We start from the raw sequence: 23,731 nt of genomic DNA on the forward strand, positions 1-23,731 counted from the left end.
GTGGATTGCTTATTGGAAATATATGGAGAAGCTGGGCAATGTTTCCAAAGGTGATTGGAGCAATTTTCACTTGATACATGGTTGACTTTGGTATAGTAAATGTGCATCTATTAAACATGTAAAATAACGATTTGCATAAGCAGCATAAAAGTGCTTCAATTTGCACCCAGTGAGGAATACAAATTGTTGGTGAATCGTTTTTTTCAGTTCATACATTCGCCGTTAGAGGCGCACTGCCATAATAGCATTGGAAAACAATAATTTGCAACGCCAACGGCGGAGAATGTTCATCCTGTGAAAAACCCACGGAAAAGTGCAGAAACAGAAGAGGAAATGAAGGGAAAATCGTACAAATCCAGCCGTTTTACGGGTGCCACAGTTCACCTTGTGTGAATGTGTGCGTGGATGTGCTCATGTAGCTGTGGCTGAGTATACGAATTAGCAACCCAGATGCACCAGACAGGTCCTTCACGGGTCCTGGCTCCAGCCAGCAGTTGTTAGTCTCGGTCGTCGGCTGTTATGACTTCTCAGCATGCATGCCTTGTGAAATGAGGGGGAGTTGAGGCAAAATCGGGGTTAAATAAATCGATGAACATTTAAAACTTTTTTGCAAACGGAAACACTAGCTGATTTACTTTTTTTACTGTCATGTTAATTAAAAATCTAAGTTCTAAAGATGCGGACAAAAAAAAAGTTCAATCATGTTTTTGATATTGATATTCTCCAACCACCATAATGAACCTGATAAGTTCTTCCCAAAAATCATTTTTAAATAATTTATCATAAGTCAACATCACAACAATGAGATGCTTTGATTTCTCTGCGTGACCATAGAAAGTCGCATGCATTGCAACGATACAAAAACATGACATTTTGCTAGATAAGTATTGATTTTCGTTGTGTGTCTCATTGTTTATCATCTGTCTCAATGTTCCTGCCAAGTGCGTCTACAATCAGATAGTTGACTAACTCTGGCTGTAAAGGTCAAATTGATCTCAATATTAGAGCACAAAAATCAGTAAAAGTTTAAAACCAAAAGTGTCTCATTGATTACTACTCTTCCCTGAAAGTGATATTTAATTATATGTGACAAAATTGACCGTTACTCGAACTCTTAATCCAGATCTCGTTAGTTCAACGCCACAGTTTGAAAGGGTTCATAATGTTTATTCCAGAGTATAAAATAAACAAGCTTTATAATAAATTTAAGGAATCAAAAAAACTGTTTAAAAAAGATTTTCGCTTTCGTCACATTTCATTATTAGAACATTATTTGAGAAACTGAGTTTTATTGTAAAGCAATTCCATGCCAAATAGGGAATCGGTTGTACCCGACCCTCTCCGATTTCAATGAAACTTTGTAGACATGTTATCCTTCGCTTATATAAGCCATTTTTGTGTATATGGAGCCAGTTCCACTCGATAATGACATTCGAGAAGGGCGTAAGTGTTTTAAATATTTTTGTAATTCGGAATTTAAATATTTCTGTATTTCGAAGCCGTTGCATCGTATCAAAAAGTGGTCAAAGACAAACTTGTAGGAAATTTTACGGCAACTTTTATGAGATTTTTTGATTTTTAAGTTTAAAAGTCAAATTTGAGGGGGAGCCCACGATTTTTTTTCGTTCAAAATTTTTGTGAAGATAGCCTAAGATGTTACAAAAAGACTCACGAAAAATGCAGGATGGAGCAACTCACCTAAAAAAATACAAAAATCATTTACTGAAACTGTTTTTTTGAAAAGTGCTCTAAACGTCAAAATTTTCAAAAACCGAATACGGGAATCGATTCTCCAGACAATTTTACATAAAAGTCTCCATATTGACCATTGTCCTAAGTCCAATCCTTGTGAAGTTACAGCGGTTTTAAAAATAAAAATGTAGAAAAAATAGGTTTTTTGATGGTTTTTGGCAATTTCTATATGACAGACTTGATTTTTCAGTCTCGTAAATATTTTTACCGGAAAGCTCGTCCAATTTCCCATAAGTTTGTCTTTGACCACATTTCAATTGGATGTATGGGCTTACAGATTTACTATCCAGGTTACTATACTACACTGAATGTTTTCAATTATGAGCAATGTAATTAGCTTATATCTGCAAGCTCATACATCCAATTTAAATGTTGTCAAAGACAAACTTATGGGAAATTTGACGAGCTTTCCGGTAAAAATATTTACGAGACTGAAAAATCAAGTCTGTCATATAGCAATTGCCAAAAACCATCAAAAAACCTATTTTTTCTACATTTTTGTTTTTAAAACCGCTGTAACTTCACAAGGATTGGACTTAGGACAATGGTCAATATGGAGACTTTTATGTAAAATTGTCTGGAGAATCGATTCCCGTATTCGGTTTTTGAAAATTTTGACGTTTAGAGCACTTTTCAAAAAAACAGTTTCAGTAAATGATTTTTGTATTTTTTTAGGTGAGTTGCTCCATCCTGCATTTTTCGTGAGTCTTTTTGTAACATCTTAGGCTATCTTCACAAAAATTTTGAACGAAAAAAAATCGTGGGCTCCCCCTCAAATTTGACTTTTAAACTTAAAAATCAAAAAATCTCATAAAAGTTGGGTGTTTTTTCCTTTCAGTGTATTTTTATCGAAAAGCCCGTAAAATTTCCTACAAGTTTGTCTTTGACCACTTTTTGATACGATGCAACGGCTTCGAGATACAGAAATATTTAAATTCCGAATTACAAAAATATTTAAAACACTTACGCCCTTCTCAAATGTCATTATCGTGTGGAACTGGCTCCATATACACAAAAATGGCTTATATAAGCGTAGGATAACATGTCTACAAAGTTTCATTGAAATCGGAGAGGGTCGAGAAAAATGTACCTGAAAAATTCCTGTTTTGGGCTGGAATTGCTCTGTAGTACCGTAAAACGGGGTGACTTTGATAGCCGGGGTGACTTTGATAGGTTTGCGATTTTTCCGCAAAATGAAGAGTACATTTAAAATACGTAAGGAATGGTTCAGAAACATACTGACCGTGGTAGAGAAGTGTTCAAAGTACCTCAACAAGAACTTTTCATAAATTTTTGAAAGGTTTATAGAGTTAGTTAACTATAGTTAAGAAAATGTTGATGGAAGTCATTATTTTAAACTTCTCAAAGTGTCATGATTTTCTCAATGATCATGATTTTTAATCGGAAAACGGAATGCATTTTCGGATTCTTTGGACAATTTTCCACTAGGAGAAGGTTAAACAATTTTGTAAATAATAAATAATATATGTTTTTGAAACACAGTTAAAAAAAACTCAAAATTTATAGGCATTTTCAGTTGAACAAATTTCATGTAAAATGTGAAAACTTGTGATTCATGCTTCGAATTCAGTATAAAATGCAATATAAATCGATAATTTTGTAAACAAAACTAGTTTTAACAAATTTCAGGCAAAATTCCGACTTTTTAACAATTTTACCTAAAATTTATATGTATTTTGTTAAAAAGCTTATAAACTTAGTTAACTTAACATAAACATTGATTTTTTTCTTAAAAACTATATCAGCTACTATAATGATGGTACATTTCACGTACAAATAAAGTTTGAACATCTTAAATATGATTTTAACAAGAAAAACTATGACTATCAAAGTCACCCCGGAATTAATTTCAATTCGGTTTTATTGGTGAATAATCAAGATACAATGAGTTATTTTGAAGTGCATAACAGAGTTTTGGAGTTCCTTACAGCTGTGTGTTGCATCATAATCCATTTAGGAACAATTATTTCTTTAACTAAGGCACTAGCAAAAGTAAGAAAAAACTATAAAAAAAAAAACTTACAGAAATTGCAAAGGAAAGGGGATAGAGGAAGAGAAAGCTTATATCTAGATCACAGGTAATTTATCCTTTGTAGATGTGTTTGATCATCAGTTCCCCAAGTGCCAGGAATTGTTCTGCCTTGTTTAGGCAGCTCCGAAACCGCGTCATCATCTCCCCCGCGAGAGCAAAGAACTCCGGCAGGGTGAAGAGATCTTCCCCGGTGACTTCTTGCTGGGCCGTACTGCCGCTACCGGCAGCGACCACGCTGGCGAACGAACGCCCCCAACCAGGAGGGAACGCTGAGTTTTCCGCTGGAACCGTACGCTGTCCAGCTGCGCTCGTACTTCGCTGAGGAGGGTGGGACGCTTTCTTCTTCCTCTTTTCCTGCTCCTCGAGGTAGACCTTGCGCGCGACGCATCCGCGGTAATTGCCGGTATGGTTGCCGTCACAGTTCGCGCACTTTACGCGCGGCTTGGTTTGTTCTGCCTTGTCCCCCAAGTCCGCCTTTCGTGGCAGTGCGCACGCCTCCGAGAGGTGTGACTCACCGCACTTCACGCAGCGGGGCCGGAGGTTGCAGTTCCGCGAGCCGTGGCCGAATTTCTGGCAACGGTGGCATTGCGCTACGTCCGTCGGGTTCTTGGTGTAAAACCGCCAGTTTACCCAAAAACCGTCCAACGTTTTAGTCCGCTGCAGGTCTTGGATCTTGACGGTGCCGCGGTCGAAGTACAACAGGTACAGTGTGTGTGTACCTGTCACCGTTGTCTTGCGCGAGAGCACTTTAATCTCCCGCGGTTTTATTCCGGCGTCCGAAAGGTGACCCTTCAGGTCGGAGATCGGACGGTCTTGATAACCCTGCAAGACGACCTTAACAGGGGGCTTCTCGGGGTTGAATGTGTAGAAGTTGAAGTTGCTACGCTTCAATTCTTCAAACACCAGGTCGAAATTCTTTTTGGTCAGTGTGATCACTTGCACTGCCGACTTACCGATTTTCAGACAATATCCGAGGCCTTCCAGCAACTCGTCAACATCGTCCGCTAACGTGTCCAAAACAAAAATTGGAGGTGGTCTACGTTCCGTTGGAGAATTGTTCTTTTTTGACGTCGGCACTTTTTTCCGTGCACGACCATCATCGTCGTCGTCGTCGTCGTCGGTAGTGCTGCTACCGTCAGAGTTGTTATTTTCTTCGTCGTCGCTCAGCATCAGGAACTCGTTCCTGATGGGGATGTTGGCGGATGTTGATGTGCCACTGGTCGTGGCACCGGAAGTACCGGAACGGGTTCGCACTGGTGATCTCGGAACGTATCCGGGATGTAGTAACTTTTTGTCGATGCCTTCAGCGCTGACGCTCCCCTGCGCGATGGCGGCCGACACGGCGTTGGTTTGTTTACCTTTTTGCACACGGCCGGTAGACGAACTTCGCGGGTTTTTCGAGGCCGCACTCGAACTGCCACGGCCACGGCCGGCCTTTGGCATGCTGGAGAAGCAAACTCACGGGTAACCACAATCAATTACGGCGAAAAAACTCGAAAAAACGATGGAGCACTGAGCACTAGCTGCATGCTCTCGTGCGTACACGGAGGGAGGATGACCCCGGAATTAAAACTAAGAATTTTTAACGTAACTATTTTTCTAAACACTATTGAAGAAACTTTTTTTCCAAAATAGTGCATGGACTTTGTGTGGCCTACCCCAGTACATGTTTTAAAAATAATAATCTTGAGAAAAACCTTACCTGTTGGAAAATATTCTAAAAACAAATTGAAATCCTATCAAAGTCACCCCGGTTTACGGTAGATGTTTTTAACAGGAATGATATGATATTGATATTTTGTAATTTGGCAAAAAAAATTCCCACTAAAATTGACAAAACTTTTCTGAAAATGGATAAAAATTAAACTTGCTTTAGAATACTTGATTTTTATTTTGTTTTTTTTTTTCAACAATGCAGCGTCGTTAGTATTTGCATTCAGTCATGACAGTTTTTTTTCTAAAAATATTTTAAATAAATAACACTATTTTACACTTCCCAATGACTCTGGGGCTCAAGTTATGCATCGATTAATTGTATGCGATGTCGAAAAATTGTGTGTGGTGTCAAAAATATGTTTTGAGAGTTAAAAATTGTAATCGTGATGAAAATTAACATCTCTGTCCAGAGTTAAATTCATATTCTGGATGTTTTTTATGGTTTATGGGATTAAAATGGGTTTTTAACTTCAGGTCGAGATAAAATCAGTTTTCACAGATAAAATATTTCGGGAACCTCAAGATGGAATTTCCGAGGTGCATGCAAGTTTCATAATAATGCCCATCGTGATAATTATTTTTCAAGATACAAAATTTAATACGCTTTAAGTTAGTTTAAAAAAATGACTCTGAATCTAACTCCGGCTTTGCATGATTTACCAACTTCGACTTCAGTGAAAACGTTTTTGTACGGAAATAACTATCTTCGTAACTTCCAAACTTTTACTAATTTTGCTCATAATTGGCAATACTATTTTGGGACTTGTATAGAAAGCTAGTGATACAAAAGATCTTCATTGAACAAAAAAAATATAGGGTAGAGTAGTCATCGATGAGACACGGGGAACAATGATAAAATGGCTCTTACAAGTCATAGTTTTAACCAATCAGGCTCATATTTGGGGGAAAGGTGTATCTACTGGATACACGTCTGCCATAATAGTGGCTTTGCTTATGGACGCTCCCTTGAAAAGTTAGTCATAAATGTTTGATTCTGGTGTGTAAAAGTAAATTATGGACAAAAATTACTTTTTCGCTCGTAGGCTGCCATTAACACCAAAACTAATATTTCTTCAAATTTCTTTCAACGTTCCATAGGGATTGAGTTGGACTACAATGTCCTTTCATTAGGTTTGGCCAAAATTTAGAATATACCCAGAATTCAGGACTGTCTCATTGTTCCCCACTCATTTCAGCTCATTGGTAACAATGAGACACTTTGATTTTTCTTCATTAAACTTTTCAAAATCTATGGAAATCTTTCAAAACATGAATTAAAAGTGATTTTTGGCATATTTATAGAGTTTTAACTGCATTTAACCAAAAAGTTATCTTTTTGCAACAGCCTCCAACACCCATACTCCTATAGGTCAAAAGATAGGTAATTATATGGACTATAAGCCTACGGTATTAACTTTTTGGCCAATCGCAGTTTTTCTCATAGTTTTTCGATTTTTCTACAACAAACATTTTACAACGTTAGTTTTTGCCCTGTAGGCCTCCATAGCGGCACTTTTTGGTCTCAATTTTGTCATATTCGGAATCCTCGAAAAATTTCACGTTAGTTAGAAGTATTGGAGTGGTAAATTTGATTGGAAAAATTGCCATTTAGAATGAATTAAAATATTTTTTAACAGTTTGTTGGATTAGGGGTGAAACAGGTTTTCGCCTACTTGATACAGCATCTGACGTATTGATCGCAGGGTAAATAAAATCAATTTCTTTTTTCAAAAATGTTTTATTTAATTATTTTTTAAACCAAATTTACCACTCCAATGCTTCTACCTAACGTGAAATTTTCCGAGGATTCCAAATATGACAAAATTGAGACCAAAAAGTGCCGCTATGGAGGCCTACAGGGCAAAAACTAACGTTGTAAAATGTTTGTTGTAGAAAAATCGAAAAACTATGAGAAAAACTGCGATTGGCCAAAAAGTTAATACCGTAGGCTTATAGTCCATATAATTACCTATCTTTTGACCTATAGGAGTATGGGTGTTGGAGGCTGTTGCAAAAAGATATTGAGGTTTTAAAAAAATCAATTTTTAACAATAATTTGCAAAAGCTATGAGAAAAAGTTAAACCGATCCTGGATGTCTATGACCCATTTTGAAGTGCTTCAAAAGACCATTCAAATGCATCTACGAAAGTTGGAATTGATAAAGTTTTATGGAAATGCGAGCAATTTTAAGATTTTTTAGATTTTTTGGACCTCAAACTTCGATGCCCGTTTTACCCCACTTCCCTTTGTCGTAGAGGGCTCATATTTGGCATGAGTTCATCTCATGTATAGACAAACAAACGCTGAAAGTTTCATCCAAATCGGAGCACTTCGATACGACCTGTTACACATTGGTGAAAAACTCGCTCTTAATCAATGATTGCCAACTAGGACGTCAATGACTGTACCACAAAATTATATAAATTTTGAAGCACATTTAATTAGATCAAAAATTCATTCAGTGGCTTCATGAAGGCAACAACCGGCACATGCTGATTCCTTTTGGTGCTGAAATTCGTTAAATTGAATTTAATACAGAATATTTTATAGTGATGATCAAGTTTCTTCGAAAATGATCAACGGCTTCACCTTAAATGATTTGTAAGGCCTAATTTATATCCATCAACTTTGGTTTTTGCTTAATTTGTGTATTTAATATTTCTCCCAGGCTTTTCGGAATATTTTCTTATTTTCATTTTTTTTTTTCAAAATATTGCGTAAAATCAAATTATTTTGAGAATAAGTTGCTTTTTACCTTCATTTTCTAGTACCAATGAATGTAAAGGGAATCATATTAGAGCCAAATGTTAAAAATACCTCAGAAAACTATATTCGGATTATTGTACTGACATTTTGAAACATCTTCCCATCCATAAGCCCAGTGCTGTTCTGTAGCATCAAACACAAATATTTCAAAAAAGAAACAAACTCAACTTTAAATCGAAGAATGTTGTAAAGATGAACTCTATTATAAAAATATTGTAGCATTTAAAAATTTGTATTGGTACAAAGCATTACTTAGCCTTTAAAAAAAATGATTGTTTGTTTGCAAACTCATTCAAAATATTTTGGACGTTCAGAGGCCTCTTCATAATCCTATATAAAACAATCATGAACAAAGCTCATTTCACCACAAACTGCCCCACCACACAGGAGAGCACAGCAACGTCTGAAACAGAAAGAATATGGTAAATATGCACTCGGTGCTCCTCTTGTGTTCCCCGCAGGGAGTCATACGCTTTGGCTACTTCCTCACAAAACCGAGACAGGGTTGAAGCCCTCTGCCCTCGTACAGCAATATCCTTGAAAAAAAGCCAAAAACAAATCTACTTAGAGGTTCAATGTAAACCACTGCTCTCATAACCAACCGCAATTAGTGTTGCCAGAGGAATTTCCATGTTTGAATATTTTAGCACAATTTTGTTGCTAAAGTGGCCTCAGTTGCTGCTGCTGCCCGTCAGTAGAGGGTCATCACCGAAGGGTACTCCTCTCGAGAGTGTTAGTGGTTCAGGGGGGTCCTTCGCAAGGTGGTTTCATTTTACCTTCCCTTTCGGCAGGGCACTGATAAACTGCCAAAGTGGGGAAAGTGTTTATGCAAGCTTAGAGCTCAATCGCATTATATTCACATAATGGTACCGGTTGGAGCTTCCGTCATCATCGTCATTCCGAAGCTGATCAACACGGAAGCAACTAAAAGCTTAAAGCTTTGGAAGAATATTTTCGCTTTTTGTGCACATTGAATAAACACCTGACGTTTGACAGTTCAACTGTGTCAAAAAACAATAAATCCTCAAAATAAAAGCACCAGAGAGGAAAAATGACACCGGCAAGCTTCATCAAAGCGAAAACCCCGGCATTGATGCGGATAACGGGTGAAGTGCTCTCGACGTCCGAATTGTTCCGGATGCCGGACCTGTCCCGGTGAGAGCGTATCTGAGGATATTAATTGCGACAGAGTACTCGTGTGGCTTTGTCCGATGTGCAGCACGGGTGCTAGAGGTGACGTTTTCATTTTCATCGAGCTTTTTATTTTCCGGACGTGTTTGGCAGATGGGAATTTGCTTTCCCGCCTCCCCAAATGGGCTGGTTTATCAATTTGTTTTTACTGCAAAGTGGCTGTCAGTGGATTGCTGTTAAAAAGGATGGCTTGTATAACTTGAACAAAAGGCATGGCAAACACTTTTATTGAAAAATCATGAATTTCCAAAAAGTTTCGAAGCGGTTTATGAATTATGTTATACACGCAAAATTCAGATAACACAGATCTGTGTAAAATTTGACACAGATTGCCCAAAACCTGGAATACACAGAATCTGTGTAAAAGCCTTGTACACAGATCTGTGTTCAGCCGTTGTCTGTCAAATCTGTGTAATTTTATAAAAGCAATCTGTGTAAAATTTTACACAGATCTGAGTAAAATTTTTCACAGATCTGGGTAAAATATAACACAGAAATGGTTAAAAATATATATTTTAAGCCAGCGATCTGTGTAAAATTTTACACAGATCTGGGTAAAATTCCACCCCGATTCACGGAGAAAAAAGAGTTCCCAAAATCGTGAACAAGCGTTCATGAAAATGAGAACCACGAACAAAGTGTTCAAATTTCATGGTACGTTTTTCAAAATCGTACCATGGAATTTGAACACTTTGTTCGAGGTTCCCATTTTCATGAACGCTTGTTCACGATTTTAAGAACTCTTTTTTCTCCGTGTTTTTCCCCTGCAAACCTGTTTTCTTTCATAAAACGGATGGAAAAACGGAAATAAACAAAAACAATGAACCTTTTTTATTCAATCTTGAGGCAGCAAATCCTTCCTTGGCCGCGGGAACCGGAGCAGCGAATCCTTTCTTGGTCGCGGAAACCGGGGCAGCGAATCACCGGAAGATCCCGAATCAGGTTGTTGTTTCGGCTGGCGCTTCATTGTCGGAGGACTTTTTGGTCCGAATCTGGCCGAGACGTTCGAAGAAGTTGGGTAGTGCACGAGCGATCTAAAAAAACAAGAATTAGATTTAATCTAACAAAGTTTATCAAAAGAAACCTACCGCAAACGCTGGCCTTCCTTGGTCGCGGGAACCGAGGCAGCGAATCCTTCCTTGGCCGCGGGAACCGGAGCAGCGAATCCTTTCTTGGTCGCGGGGACCGGGGCAGCGAATCGGCGGAAGATCACGAATCAGGTTACTGTTTCTGCTGGCGCTTCCTTGCTGGAGGGCTTTCTGGTCCGAACCTGTAGCGACGATGGCTAGGAAATCTCAAAATCTCAAAGCTTGGTGTTCTTGCCGGAGGAGTTGGAAGTTTGGTTCACTCTTTTACTGTACTCGCGAAGATATGCTAAACGAACAAAGAAAGTTAGGTTATGGAATTAGTTTATACTTAATCTGGTGAAATTTGTTGTAAAACTAAATTTTCTACTAAGAAATCTACAGTCATGATAAAACCATGTTTGAAATTAAGATTTATAGAAAAACTCAGTTAAAAATCGCAAAAAAAAATCTATGAAAAAGACGACCGAAAATTTTTCAACCTTCTCAGCTCAGCAGAAGTGCGGGAAATGAACGACAGTGACGCCAACTCTATTTTACACAGATTTAGAAGAGACGCTGTTCAAAAATCTGTGTAATATTTTACACAGAACTGTGTCAGGAAACTACACAGATTTTGAAAGCTAGAACTGATCGTCAAGCTGTGTAATTTTTTTACACAGATCTGTGTTATCCAGATTTTGCGTGTATTTGAAAAAGGATTTTCGAAAGGTTCAGAAAATTTCCTATAATGTCGATAATACAACTCTACATTTTTGAAGTTGATGTCAGTAAACGCTTCATTTTCATCAAGGTGTGATATATTTGGGTTCCCTGAACACGATCCAATCAATAAAATTTAAATTTAGTGAACTTTTTGCCAATAAATAAAATTGTACATTTTCTATATAAATTAGTTTACTGACATAAACTTCAATAATGTCGAGATGTGCAATAAAGTTGGAAAATTTGATTTTTCAAATTTCAAATGGCACACCCAAAGTTAAAGAACGAGGGGATAGTCCTCACGAAAAGAAACGTGAGGAAAGTGCTATATTGCGAGAGTATAGTCCTCTCGCGTGTTCATTCGTTCATTGGAACAGTTCATCCTATGAGTGGCTTATATGGACAAACGACCACCACTTAGTCACCGAACCATGGTGGCCCATACGGCAAAGGCACGGTTCAATATGCCGAAGGTCTTGGGTTCGAGTCTCGGTACCGGTACTTTTTTTTTGGTAGATGAACTTTTTTGGAAAATGAACCATGAGTAAAGTACTCTCGGTAATTTCGGGATTTATCCTCTCCGTCCGCACACAGTACCATTTTACTACCGAATCGTGCTCTTTATCCTCTCGTATGCCGATGCCCAGTTCTGGGTGCATAGTTTAAAATTTGGGCAATTCTCTACAAAACCGGCCGACTTAGACCATTTGAGATTGTGTGTTTTTTTTTTGTTTTTTTTTTTTTTTTGATTTGGTGATGATCTCTTCACGCTTCCTGAGTTTTTCTCCCTTGCTGGAGAGATGCTCATGCGCTTTCGTGCCTGCCGAAACAAGGCAGAACAATTCCAAGCTCTCAGTGAGCTGATGATGAAGTACATCTACAACGGATAAGCTGCCTTGCGCAGCGAAGTTTTTCGACGTCAATAGACAAAACATACTGTGATTTAGTTTTAAGCTTTTCTATTTCTATCCTTTTCCTTAGCAAATCTAGAAGTTTATTTTTACTTTTCCTTCTTTTGCTAAATCCATTGTTAGAATATCTAATTACATCAAAATGAATTATAGTTCAAATCATAGTTGAAAGGAACTCCAAAACTCTTTTAAGTTATAAGAAATACGGAATTGTAAATTGATTATTTACTTATAAAATAAATTGAATTGAATTGATTTTTTTGATTTGGCTCTAACTTAAAGCTCAAACAAAAGAAGCCATTTTGTGTCATTGGTTCACTCATACAGTTCTCCATTAGAGATTGGCTTTTTTGAGCGAACCGTTTTTATGAACCGGCTCAAGCTAAAGAACGAATGAGCGACCGCTCAGAAAAAATGAGCGGCGGTTCATTTTGTGAACCGGTTCTTTTCAAAGAACCGTCAAATCAAAGAGCGAGTCGAAGAACGAACCGAACGAGAGCGAATGAGCGAGAGCGAATGAACGGAAAGAACGAACGGAGCGCTTGAAAAGCGTCGCTCGCGCCGTCGTTGACGTCGTCGAACGGCGTCGTTTTCGCTCACTCTTTCGTTATTTCGCTCTCGCTCATTCGCTCTCGTTCGGTTCGTTCTTCCACGCGCTGGTGGTGACGGTGCTGTGGAGAAAAGAGGGGAAACTAGGTTCTCACCGGTCGCCTCATGTTCCAACATTATGGCGCACTTTATGCTTGTTGCTAGCCTGTGTCAGGGCGCCTGTGATTTTGAATCAGCTGACTGTCGCCAGATGTTGCATGATCTCATTATGTTAATATCGATAGATTTCTCAAATGTTATGTACATGAAGTTGTTACACGCATTCGAACATAATTAGTATGCTAGTTTAAGGTTTTAATCCATGTATTGGACCGTTTATGATTTAAAATGTAATTTTCCACAGCACATCACACAAACTTGGTACTCTTTTGTGGTAATTGTTCAATAGATTTATTAAGGCATTTTTTTCAGATCTTCTTTTTTGACGCTTGTTTTGATCATTCATTTGCTGTCATGAATAAAAGTTTTTCTTATTAAACAAAAAACTGCATTTCAAAACTATTTTATCAAGTGCAGCAAAAGGCTACCTCAAATATGCCTGTTACTGAACACCAACTTAAATCTATTGTTTCACAAAATAATGGAAAGATAATTATCAAAACGATAATTCAGCTTACTTTTCATAACTTTTAACGATGAAAGGCAATAATTTGGTTGAAAATATTCACTTTTGAAGAAAACTCAAGTTTGTTAAACAAACTTTGTTTACCTCTCTATGGAAAAAGTTTTCAATATTTGTGGATTTCAGAGATCACTGTTTTTCTCCTTTTTCATATTAAACGTTTATATTTGAAATGCTTTCCAAAAAAGAATAAAGCAAATCGACGATTTTCTATGTTTTATGGACGATCTTCAATCTGTTCAGAATAAGTGCGATGAAAACATATATTTTTTAATTATCAATCAACAAAAATCATACGAAGTGTGACACTCATGGACACTCCATTGGTCGTTTGAAAAAAAAAAAATCTAAATATCTTGAGCAGATGTTTCAGTTCATTCCAGTCTATTTTCTGACTTTGAGCGAAATGAGCGGATGAGCCGTTCAAAAGAGCCGCTCATTTAAATGAGCGAACGAAAATGAGCGGCTCACAGAAATGAGCGGTTTTGCCCACCACTATTCTCCATACAATTTTGGCAGCTGTCCACACAAAAATGGTCCGTAATAAAAAATGGTCGATTTTTAAATATTTTTTTGGCGAGTACTGAATTTCCGAAATTGGTATTTTTTTTTATTTTCGAGATTTTTAATATGTTTTGCAGGACACAAACTTGCAACTTTTGTGCCATAGAGAAGTATGGTCGAAAATTTTGCCACCAATTAATGCCGAGCTTCCGTGGCCGTGAGGTTACGGGTTTCGCCTTGTAAACGGAAGGTGATGGGTTCGATTCCTGTCTGGCTCGGCAAAGTCAGATCCCTTCAAAGAGTAATTCTACTCACTGGGAATACTGACCGGTAGGGGATGGGTTTCGACTAGCGGCGTGCTGGGTTTCCAATCCAGAGGTCGTGAGTTCGATTCTCGTACCGGGATGATGAAGTTTAAAAAAAAAATGAAATTTTTAATAAAATGGGATTTTTAGAAAAAAAGACATTTTTCACATACAATTTTTTACTTGATTTTTAATGTAAAATTGAATTTTGCGAAAAGTTTTTTTGAAGATTTGTTGATAAAGTGCCCCGTTTTAAAGCTTTAGCCACCGAAAGTTTGATTTCAGCAAAATATTTGCAGTTTTTCAAATTTCAAAAATAGTGACCCACAGTGACAATTTCTGATAATAATAATAATAATGAATGTTTAGCCCTTTTGAAATGTTTGTCTTGATTCAAATATTTTCAATATATTTTTTTCAAAGAGATCGGGAAATTTACGATGTTTAATTTTTTAACTTTCAGAAATGGTCACTCATGATCACTGTTTAAAATAATCGAAAATCTGCAAATATTTTGCTGAAATCAATCTTGAAAGCTAGGCTCTTTATCAAGAAATCTGCAAAGTAGGTACTTTTCGATTGCAAATTCAATTTCACATAACAAAATGGCTTCAATCGCAATCGCAATTTTTATAAAAAAATACTTTTTTTTTAAATATCATTACACGGTGGCAAAATTCTTGGCCATACCTACATCTCAATGCATCAAAAGTTGCGGGGTCTTGTCACCTAAAATATACCAAAAATCTCGATAATAAAAATTACCGATTTTGGGAAATTGAGTTTTTGTGAAAAAAGTTAAATAAAAAAATCCGTGTACCTTTTTTATCAGAATAGTCTTTATTAGTTCCTATGACTTTGCCGAAGACACCAAATTGATCAAAAAATCCTTCAAAAGTAACAGACCTTCGAATATTTACGTACCATTTTTGTACGGACAGCTGCCAGAATTGTATGAAGACTTGTAGGGGTGAACCAATGACACAAAATGGCTTCTTTGGTCATAGGGAAGGTCCCCACAAAGTTTAAGCCAATTAAAAAAAAAGACAAAATTCATTTCAGGTTTTGGTAGAGAATTGCTCATTTAAAACTGGACTTTGAAATTAATGTTACTCTATTAAACTTTTCATGTTGAACAGTAAAAGTTTCATTTAGAAGTTGAAACAAAAATTTGGATGAGTAATCTAATTTGTCATTTTAATTTAACATGATTGTGGATGATTTTTTTTATAGATCTCGCTTCCTCTAGATTGGTGAAAAATGTTACATCCATGTTTTACCAGATACATTCACGCAAACAAAAATATTTCTTCAATATAAATCGGCATAGAAAAAATTGGTGCTTTACTGTGCCAACCAATTAGCTCACTTATTAAAAAGTTCTTCCAAACTTTCCTCCAAGAAAAAAAAATCAAACTCCCAAATTCACTAAAAGAACCCTTTCTCATTAAAAAACAACTTTACTCCGGAACACGAAAGTTAACGATCCGCAGTCAACTCCAAAATGTTGGTCCGCGCGGCGCGGTGGCTATACGAAAATCACTCGAAGGCATTTTCCGTGCGCCTTTTTCTGCTCGGAAAAACTCAATCCTCGCGTACAGAGGCGGGCACGTGCAATCCACTTTTCCTCTCGATGTTCACATTTACCGGCGAAAAAAACCTTGTTACTCAAAAGTTAATCCAAGTGCTTGCCTTCATCGCAATTGAGAGCGCAGTCTGCCTGATGAAACCAGATTAAATTATCCGGTGGACCGTTTACTTCAGCGTTGAACGAAATCATAATGGAACATTCCAGCGGGTTCTACCCATGTTCGGACACCTGTCCGCCAATGGAAGGTTCTCCCTTTAAAAAGGGTTGAGTTTCCGCTGAATGCCCCAAATGGCATCCCCATGTGTGGGTGGGGTGGTGGCACTGTAACAAATGTTTCAATTTCAGGTATGTTTCAGAGCAAAAACATGAAATTTAAAAGTGCTGCCCTTTTTAAATGTGTCAAATTTTCAGTCAAGTTTGTACACGTGAAAACTGTGTAAAAGGTTGCAACATTTTATGCCTTCCGAATTAGTCGCATCAATGATTTATTGCTACTTCACACGCACACACACAGCATCCCTGTAACCATGAGCATCATTCTACCAACCCCCGGGATATGAGTGGGATACAGCGGTGGGTCTTTGATGAAAGGTCAGTCACTTTTTTTATTACTGCCATCTATAGGAAAGTTATTCCACGCAGATTCGCAGGAATGTGGGAGCTGTGCGTGGCCGAATGGTTACGCTGTCCGCTTTGTAAGCAGATGATTCTGGGTTCGATTCCCATCTGCTGCAACCTTCCATCGGATGAGGAAGTAAAATGTCGGTCCCGGCCTTGGTTGTTAGGCCGTTAAGTCATTCCAGGTGTAGGAGTGTCGTCTCCATGCCATAAGTACAAACAACACACCAAACCAAGCCTACTCCGGTGGAATCGCTGGCGGCGGTTGGACTCGCAATCCAAAGGTCGTCAGTTCAAACACTGGGGTGGAAGGTTCCTTGGAGTAGAAAGAGGTTTGGGTGCTCTCCTCATTCAAGCCTTCGGACTCCTAGGTTCGAGCAGAAACTTGCAATAGAGACCACAAAAGACCCGGGGGTCGTTAATGTGGATGGTTTGATTTTTTGATTTTTTTTTTATTTTATTTTTTTCAAATTAACTTAAATTTTTTGATCTTTTTTTTCTTAATAGGGGAAATATACCCTTTCCAATCAAACACCTATCTTCGTCATATGGAGAGTTTTATGCTCGCTTAAAGCTCCACAAATACTATTTACCTATAAACTTACCAGCAACAGCATCGCCTCGAGTAAGCACGCAAATGTATGCCACTTACTGGCCAAAAAGATCAAATTTAATACACTTTTGATCATAATTTCTATTTTGCAAAACCATTTCTCATCATTTTGTTGGCACACACATCCACACTAGGCCGTCCCAAAAAAATGAAAAGTTGTCAAATCTTCGGTGCTCACCCCTAGAATGATAGATTAGGATGTCAGGAACAATGTTTTCATACAACAAAAAATTCCCAAAAATGGTTTACAACTCGCGCGCGGAGCTTGAATGAAAAAAGTGCATTTTTCGAGTATTTTTCAGAAATGCGAGTCAACAATCATTCAAATTTGGTCGCCTTGAGCTTCAAGTTATAGTTTAATGTCCCCTGAACAAATTCCTGTACAGACATAGTCCATAAAAGCTTGTTTTTGGGCATGGCAGGGCGTTTTAGGGAGAAAAAATTGTATTTTAATAAAATTAATAAAATTAATTTTGATTTATGATTATTTGTCGTTTACGTCATATTGTGAGAAAATCTCATGTTTTTTCATGAAATATTATTAACAAATATCATTTTTGAGCGAGCAAAATAAAAATTTCCAAAATATATGCCTTCCCGTTTGTAATCAAAGTAGCCAATATTTTATGCTAAATACGCTTATATTCCAAGAATTTTGAAAATTCGTCACTTTTTGTTCACTGAAATGCAAATATCTCGGCTTTGCGTGGACATAAATTGAATGTTAAAAAAAAGCAAAATGATCTCCGTAAAATTTCCTATAAGCTGAATGCATTAGTTTTGGCTGCGAAATTACAATTACAATTACAAACTGTACAGGAATTTGTTCAGGGGACATTAAACTATAACTTGAAGCTCAAGGCGACCAAATTTGAATGACTTTAGTATGATTGTTACTCGCATTTCTGAAAAATACTCGAAAAATGCACTTTTTTCATTCAAGCTCCACGCGCGAGTTGTAAACCATTTTTGGGAATTTTTTGTTGTATGAAAACATTGTTCCTGACATCCTAATCTATCATTCTAGGGGTGAGCACCGAAGATTTGACAACTTTTCATTTTTTTTGGGACGGCCTAATCCACACGCAAGATAAAAGCTTAACTGCTTAACGAAAGTCGCCATCAATATCTTTTCACTTGCGCTAACGATTTCAAAGCGCTTAAGATATAAAATTGCTTCCAACTACCGGCAACATGTTCCTTGAACATTAGTTAGTCACTCACTTGAAAAATAATCCCGAAACGTGTAAATAATTAGCAAGCGCCATCAAAAAAACAAACACGTCAAGTCTTTTGACGTTTGAGTTTTGATGACCCATTCCAATCGAAAAAAAACCCGAGCGAGAAGCGAAGGCAAATAAAGAACAAAGGGTTGCCACCAACACCACCAGCAGCACCTGTTGGCGTGAGCCAGTGATGCCAGCAAACTTTCTCTATAAATGGTACTTTTCGTGAGTGTTCGCGGGATTTTAAATATTTTGAATGGATTTGTTCTGGCTTAACATGCATTCAAGTACTTTTGTTCTAATTAGTTAAACAACCATTTTTAAATGCTGAAAATCTATAATATTATTTACAATTTCGTTTTGAAAATACTTACTTTTCCTGTCACTTAAAATTACAGGGCTGAAAAGTTCATTATAGCACTCATTTGAAGTCTTAAAATATCAACTGTTCAGCACTTGTGTCGTCGGGTAAACTACAATTATTTGTTGACGCAATTACACCGACAACAAAATTTATGCGTAGGTGCAAGTGTCCCGCCCGTGTGGATCAATCGGACCGCGCACTGGACTCACAATCCAGAGGTCGCCGGTTCGAATCCCGCGGCGGGCGCTCTAAAATTCTTTGTGTAAATATGGGTATTCGGCGCCGTCGCTCCGTGCCATACTTTCATACACTTAGGAGCCCAGGGCGGCGAAGTCCTTGTAGATAAAAGGAAGACACTAGTGGTTGGTACTAGCAATGGTGGCCGACAGCTATAAAGTCAACTTCGTTTTCGCAAGGTTCCCAAAAACACGTACACTTTGAATTTTTCAAAAAGATTTTTGTTTTATGCAACAGTGACTAACCGCCCTAATTCTCCATACAAACTTTGGAAAAAAAAAAACCATTCGGCCCAGACTAAATATTTTTGAAAAATTCAAAGTGCACGTGATTTTGGGGACCCCAAACTTCATGCTTCCACTCGAGTTAAGCCTGCGCAGTCATTGTTGTCAATTTTTGTAGGTCACTGTTATTTATAATATTTTTTTCCCAAACATTGTTTGACTGACGCTCAGCAAAGGATGAAATAAATCAATTAACCTTCCTTTTCAATCAACAGTTTATTGAAATCTGTATGATTTTCAATTTCAAAAAATTGTCGCTATCGCTATTTTAATTTTCTTTTTTTAAGTTTCAAAGACTTTGTCTAACATCTGAATATGGTTGAATTCGTATACTTTCTGCATTACTATTATTTTTTTTTATCTGGAATAAAATAAGGATGAGAAATTTCAACTCTTATTTTCTTACTTTATTTCAATGGTTTTTTTTTATTAAAATATTGTTGATAGAAAAGAAGAGCTAAATAAGTGACACTTAAACTACCCATGTTCGCATAAATGACCCATATGTTTAAACAAGAAGCTGAAAAAAACGCAAGAATTGTTTTTCCTACACATAAGGCCTACACATTTCCTCCGGGTTTCTAGAACAAAGTACTGGATATTTTAGGTTTTTCTGAAAAAGCACACAATTTTAAACAAAACTGCATTATCAACTCAAAAGTGATAAAAATGAGACATTTATGCCAACAAAGGCAGAAATTCGTTGATCATCATTGTCGTGCTTTTCAGATGATTTATCAGCAGAGTTCTCTAGATTTTTGCAAATTAATTCGCGATTTTTTTTTATTTGGTTGAAACTTTGACCGTTTTCCATACAATAAAAATTGAGACCCATACAACATACAATTTTGGTGACTGGTTATACAAAATGGATATGTAAATGTATTAAATTCTGGATCTTGAGAATTGAATTGATCGATTCGGTGTCTTCGGCAAAGTTGTAGGTTATTACTAGCACATTTTGGGGAAAAAATAGGTATACGAAACACAAATTATGCTCGTTTTTTTTTGTATATTTTTTAGGGGACTAAAAAATAAATCTTTAGCGTTATTGCGCAAAATCTGATCCCAGAGTAATAATGCTTTTAAGCTGGGTGCTGAAAAGACAGAATGCGTAACGTGATTTTCGAATGCTCCCAACTGCTCCTCACTACTACAAGCGCACTACTGCTGTAAACATAAACAAAGTAGAAGGCTTTGTTCAAGCTCAAGCGTGACATATTTTTTGCTGCTGAAGTGACTTGTTTTGAAACATTTTGAATCTGTTGATGTTTAAGTTTTCGCTGAAAAATTAGGTGCTTCGCGCATTTTTCGTTCGTAGTCTAAACGATGGGCGGCCAAAAGATGCTTTTTTATTTTCAACGTGACGAAAAATTGCGTCAGAATTGGGTGGAATTTTGTGAACCAGAAGAACAACCGAATGGAAGTTCTGAAATTATGTATCTTTGTATAATAAGATTTGTTGACTTCGAATACCTCAAAAGCTGGAGTCATATTTTTAATCCTGACAAAATAAATTATAGATCGATTACAATACTTGCCACTTCTTGATATCATTTTGCAAACAGTAAATTGGTTCCGCTTTGACAGTTCTAAATTGAGGCCGCTTTGCGAACCACTATTCTGCACCCAGCTTTTAACAAAATAGTTTTCTTAAAGTAATGAAAAAGTTGTGAAAAATATTCAAAAATATTGTTTGAAGGCTAAACTAAATTTGCAATCGAAAAGTTTTTTACCAAATTTTTGATAAACTTCACCGTTTTGGAGTTATAGTCACTTTCAGGTAATAGTTTTCGAAAATTTTAACAGTTTTCGTTTTTTTCCTAAATATTTTCTGAAACAAAGCCACTCCTGATAAATAGAGTAAAGAATTCCTAAAAAATGTTTTGAGACTTTGAAAATCGAAATTGAAAATATTCAAAGTAAGTTTTTCTAAGTTTCACCTAATTATCCTGTAATTTTCAACTGATGATGTCTCGAAAACTTCGATTTTCAATGTTACAAAACAATGCTATGGTGAAATTTTCTAATATAATTCTAATCTAATAATTGTAATTTGAAAATTCGGTCTTAATGGAGAAAATGTATTATTTACTATCTATTGATAGACCTTTTCTAATAATATGCTTGATTTTTACAACTTTGTCAAAGACAACAAATCGATCAGAGAATTGCCAGCCCGCAAAATTGTATGGAGAATTGTATGGAAAAACGAATTATGCTGAATGATGCAATATCGACTTTTTGACATAGGGAATGTATGGTCAAAGTTCATCCAAATGAAAAAAAAGTCGATTTAAGGAATAATTGAAAACTCAGCAATAAAAGTTTGGATCAACAATGCTACAAAAATAACAAGGACCTACTATTACATTAAAAATCACATACCTGAATAAAAACTCCTGATAACTTGGGAACCATTTGACAAAATTTAAAAGACCTTCAATGTTGATGAACTCCGAGTCCTAAAAGTGTACTCAGTTGCCGTGGAATCGCCCATATATGTATCAACGCATCCACCAGAATATATGCCAGGATCTGAGCTCTTTTTGCACCACCCGGACGTCCATCAAGCTAACTTTATTAGACAACTTCAGCCGGTCCCGGCAATGCCTCAGTCGGGGTATTATTTACGAAAAAAAGGGTAAGGTCTATTATACGGCTTGTTGAGAGTTGAACCGTTAACTTTCGGCCGTTTACGCAATGATGCTTGACCAATTTGTTTCCTCGACTATCTAAAGATGATTTATCTTGTTTTATTGAGTTGAACTTTTTCATTTGAAGAGTTTTTTTTTTGTATGAGCAATCTTTTGCTGAATGATATCAGAAAGAGCGTTTCTGTATAATTAAGGATTTCTAGATGAAATATTTGCACAGCGCGCTGTAGCGTTTCATTTTACAGACGAAATTAAATTTGGCTTCTCGCAGCGAAAGAGGTTTAATGTGTGATTTGATTATTTTTCCCATGTTGAGTCTTTCGTACGGATTTCCTAGTGGTCAATTAAATTGCATTTCTAGAATGTCTCACAATTCATAAACTATAATCAAAGTAAATCGTTCACGAAAAAAGGTTCACTTACAGGCGGTCCACGCTAAACTAGCTTAACTGAATAAAAAATTATCCTTTTTTGTAACGCATCATCACCGCAGCCACAACTTTGATAATTAATTGCCAGATTCAATTTCCATTTTTAATTGAAGCCGAGAAGAGCCGCACCACGGAGGGTCCTTCCGTGTGCTGTTGAGTTATGATTTATTTTATTTAAAAACCTGCCGAGATTGCTTCATGAAACAAGGCTCTCCACCCCCCTGGAGAACGAACAACACGTAGATAAATTATATTTACCGCACATTTTCCACCCCTTTCTCATTTACTATTTGTCTTTATTTTCATTTTTTCTTCACAGTGGGACTCGTAAATGCACTTCCATTCATCGGATTCGGCTTCCTGGATAACTTCACCATGATTATTGCGGTAAGTGGGGAAGGATTGGAGGTGGGAATATCCGCAAACTATGAAATCGTATTTAATGGGATTCACACACAAAGCGAACGATAATTAAATTATCAAGGGAATTGCAACTGATTGGGATACACGCATTTCGGTGCTGCATAAATTTGGGATTTTTATTAAGAGACCATCCATAAACCACGTGGACGTGGGTGGTTTATGGATGGTCCCTAAGGTGTCGATTGGTTAGACAATTTTTAAAGTTACGAAGGCTGGCGGTAAATTGTTTGATTTTTTTAATTGACTTTATAAGATTTATAATACTTTCCACGGGGTCTTTTTTTTTGGGGTAGTATTTTTTTAGAAATATAGCAAGAAAACTGTCATATAGATATGAAAGTGTGGAACATCCACGTTCATTTGCGGGGCGAACGAAAATTTTTGGTCGGGAAAAATTAAAGTAATCCTCATTTGAAATTTTTGAACTTTTTTCATATGGGGCGAAATTTTGTCTATTGAGCAATTCCAGCTCAAATCAGAAATTTTTCTGGTACTTTTGTACCCGACCCTCTCCGATTTCAATGAAACATTGTAGACATGTTATCCTAGGCCTATATAAGCCATTTTTGTGTATATGGAGCCAAAGTACTCGAAATAAACATTTGAGAAGGGCGTAAGGTATTTAAATATTTTTGTATTTTGTAAACTTATGGGGATTGGACGAGCTTTCCGGTAAAAATATTTACGAGACTGAAAAACCAAGTCTGTCATATAGAAATTGCCAAAAACCACAAAAAAAAACGTTTTTTCAACATTTTTATTTTTAAAACCGCTGTATCTTCCCAAGGATTGGACAAAGGACAATGGTCAATATGGAGACTGTTATGTATTATTGTCTGGAGAATCGATTCCCACTACCGGTTTTCAAAAGTTTTGACGTTTGGACCACTTTTCAACAAAACAGTTTTAGTAAATGATTTTTGTATTTTTTTAGGAGAGACATATCATCCTGCATTTTTCGTCAGTCTTTTGGCTATTTCCTCAAAAATTTTGAACGAAAAAAATCGTGACATCACCTTTAAATTTAAGTTTTAGAATTAAAAATCAAAATATCTCATAGATGTGGC

General features: G+C 36.8%; 1 protein-coding gene and 1 long non-coding RNA gene across 3 annotated transcripts in view; one reads left to right on the forward strand and one right to left on the reverse strand.

Annotated features, from left to right (window-relative positions):
* LOC120419796 (transmembrane protein 65) overlaps window positions 1–23,731 on the forward strand; it is a 74,468-nt gene that overhangs the window by 45,419 nt on the left and 5,318 nt on the right. For both annotated transcript variants that reach the window (XM_039582632.1, XM_039582633.1), the window contains one exon: window positions 22,561–22,628. In XM_039582632.1, the coding sequence (XP_039438566.1) occupies window positions 22,561–22,628 (68 nt within the window). The remainder of the gene's footprint in view (window positions 1–22,560; window positions 22,629–23,731) is intronic.
* LOC120419797 (uncharacterized) lies at window positions 10,288–11,247 on the reverse strand. Its single transcript, XR_005605775.2, has 2 exons — window positions 11,047–11,247; window positions 10,288–10,853 (listed from the first exon to the last, which is right to left on the reverse strand). It is a non-coding gene; the product is annotated as an uncharacterized LOC120419797 (long non-coding RNA).

This window comes from Culex pipiens, chromosome 2 (genome assembly GCF_016801865.2).
Source record: "Culex pipiens pallens isolate TS chromosome 2, TS_CPP_V2, whole genome shotgun sequence".
In the NCBI taxonomy this organism is placed as follows: Eukaryota; Metazoa; Arthropoda; class Insecta; order Diptera; family Culicidae; genus Culex; species Culex pipiens.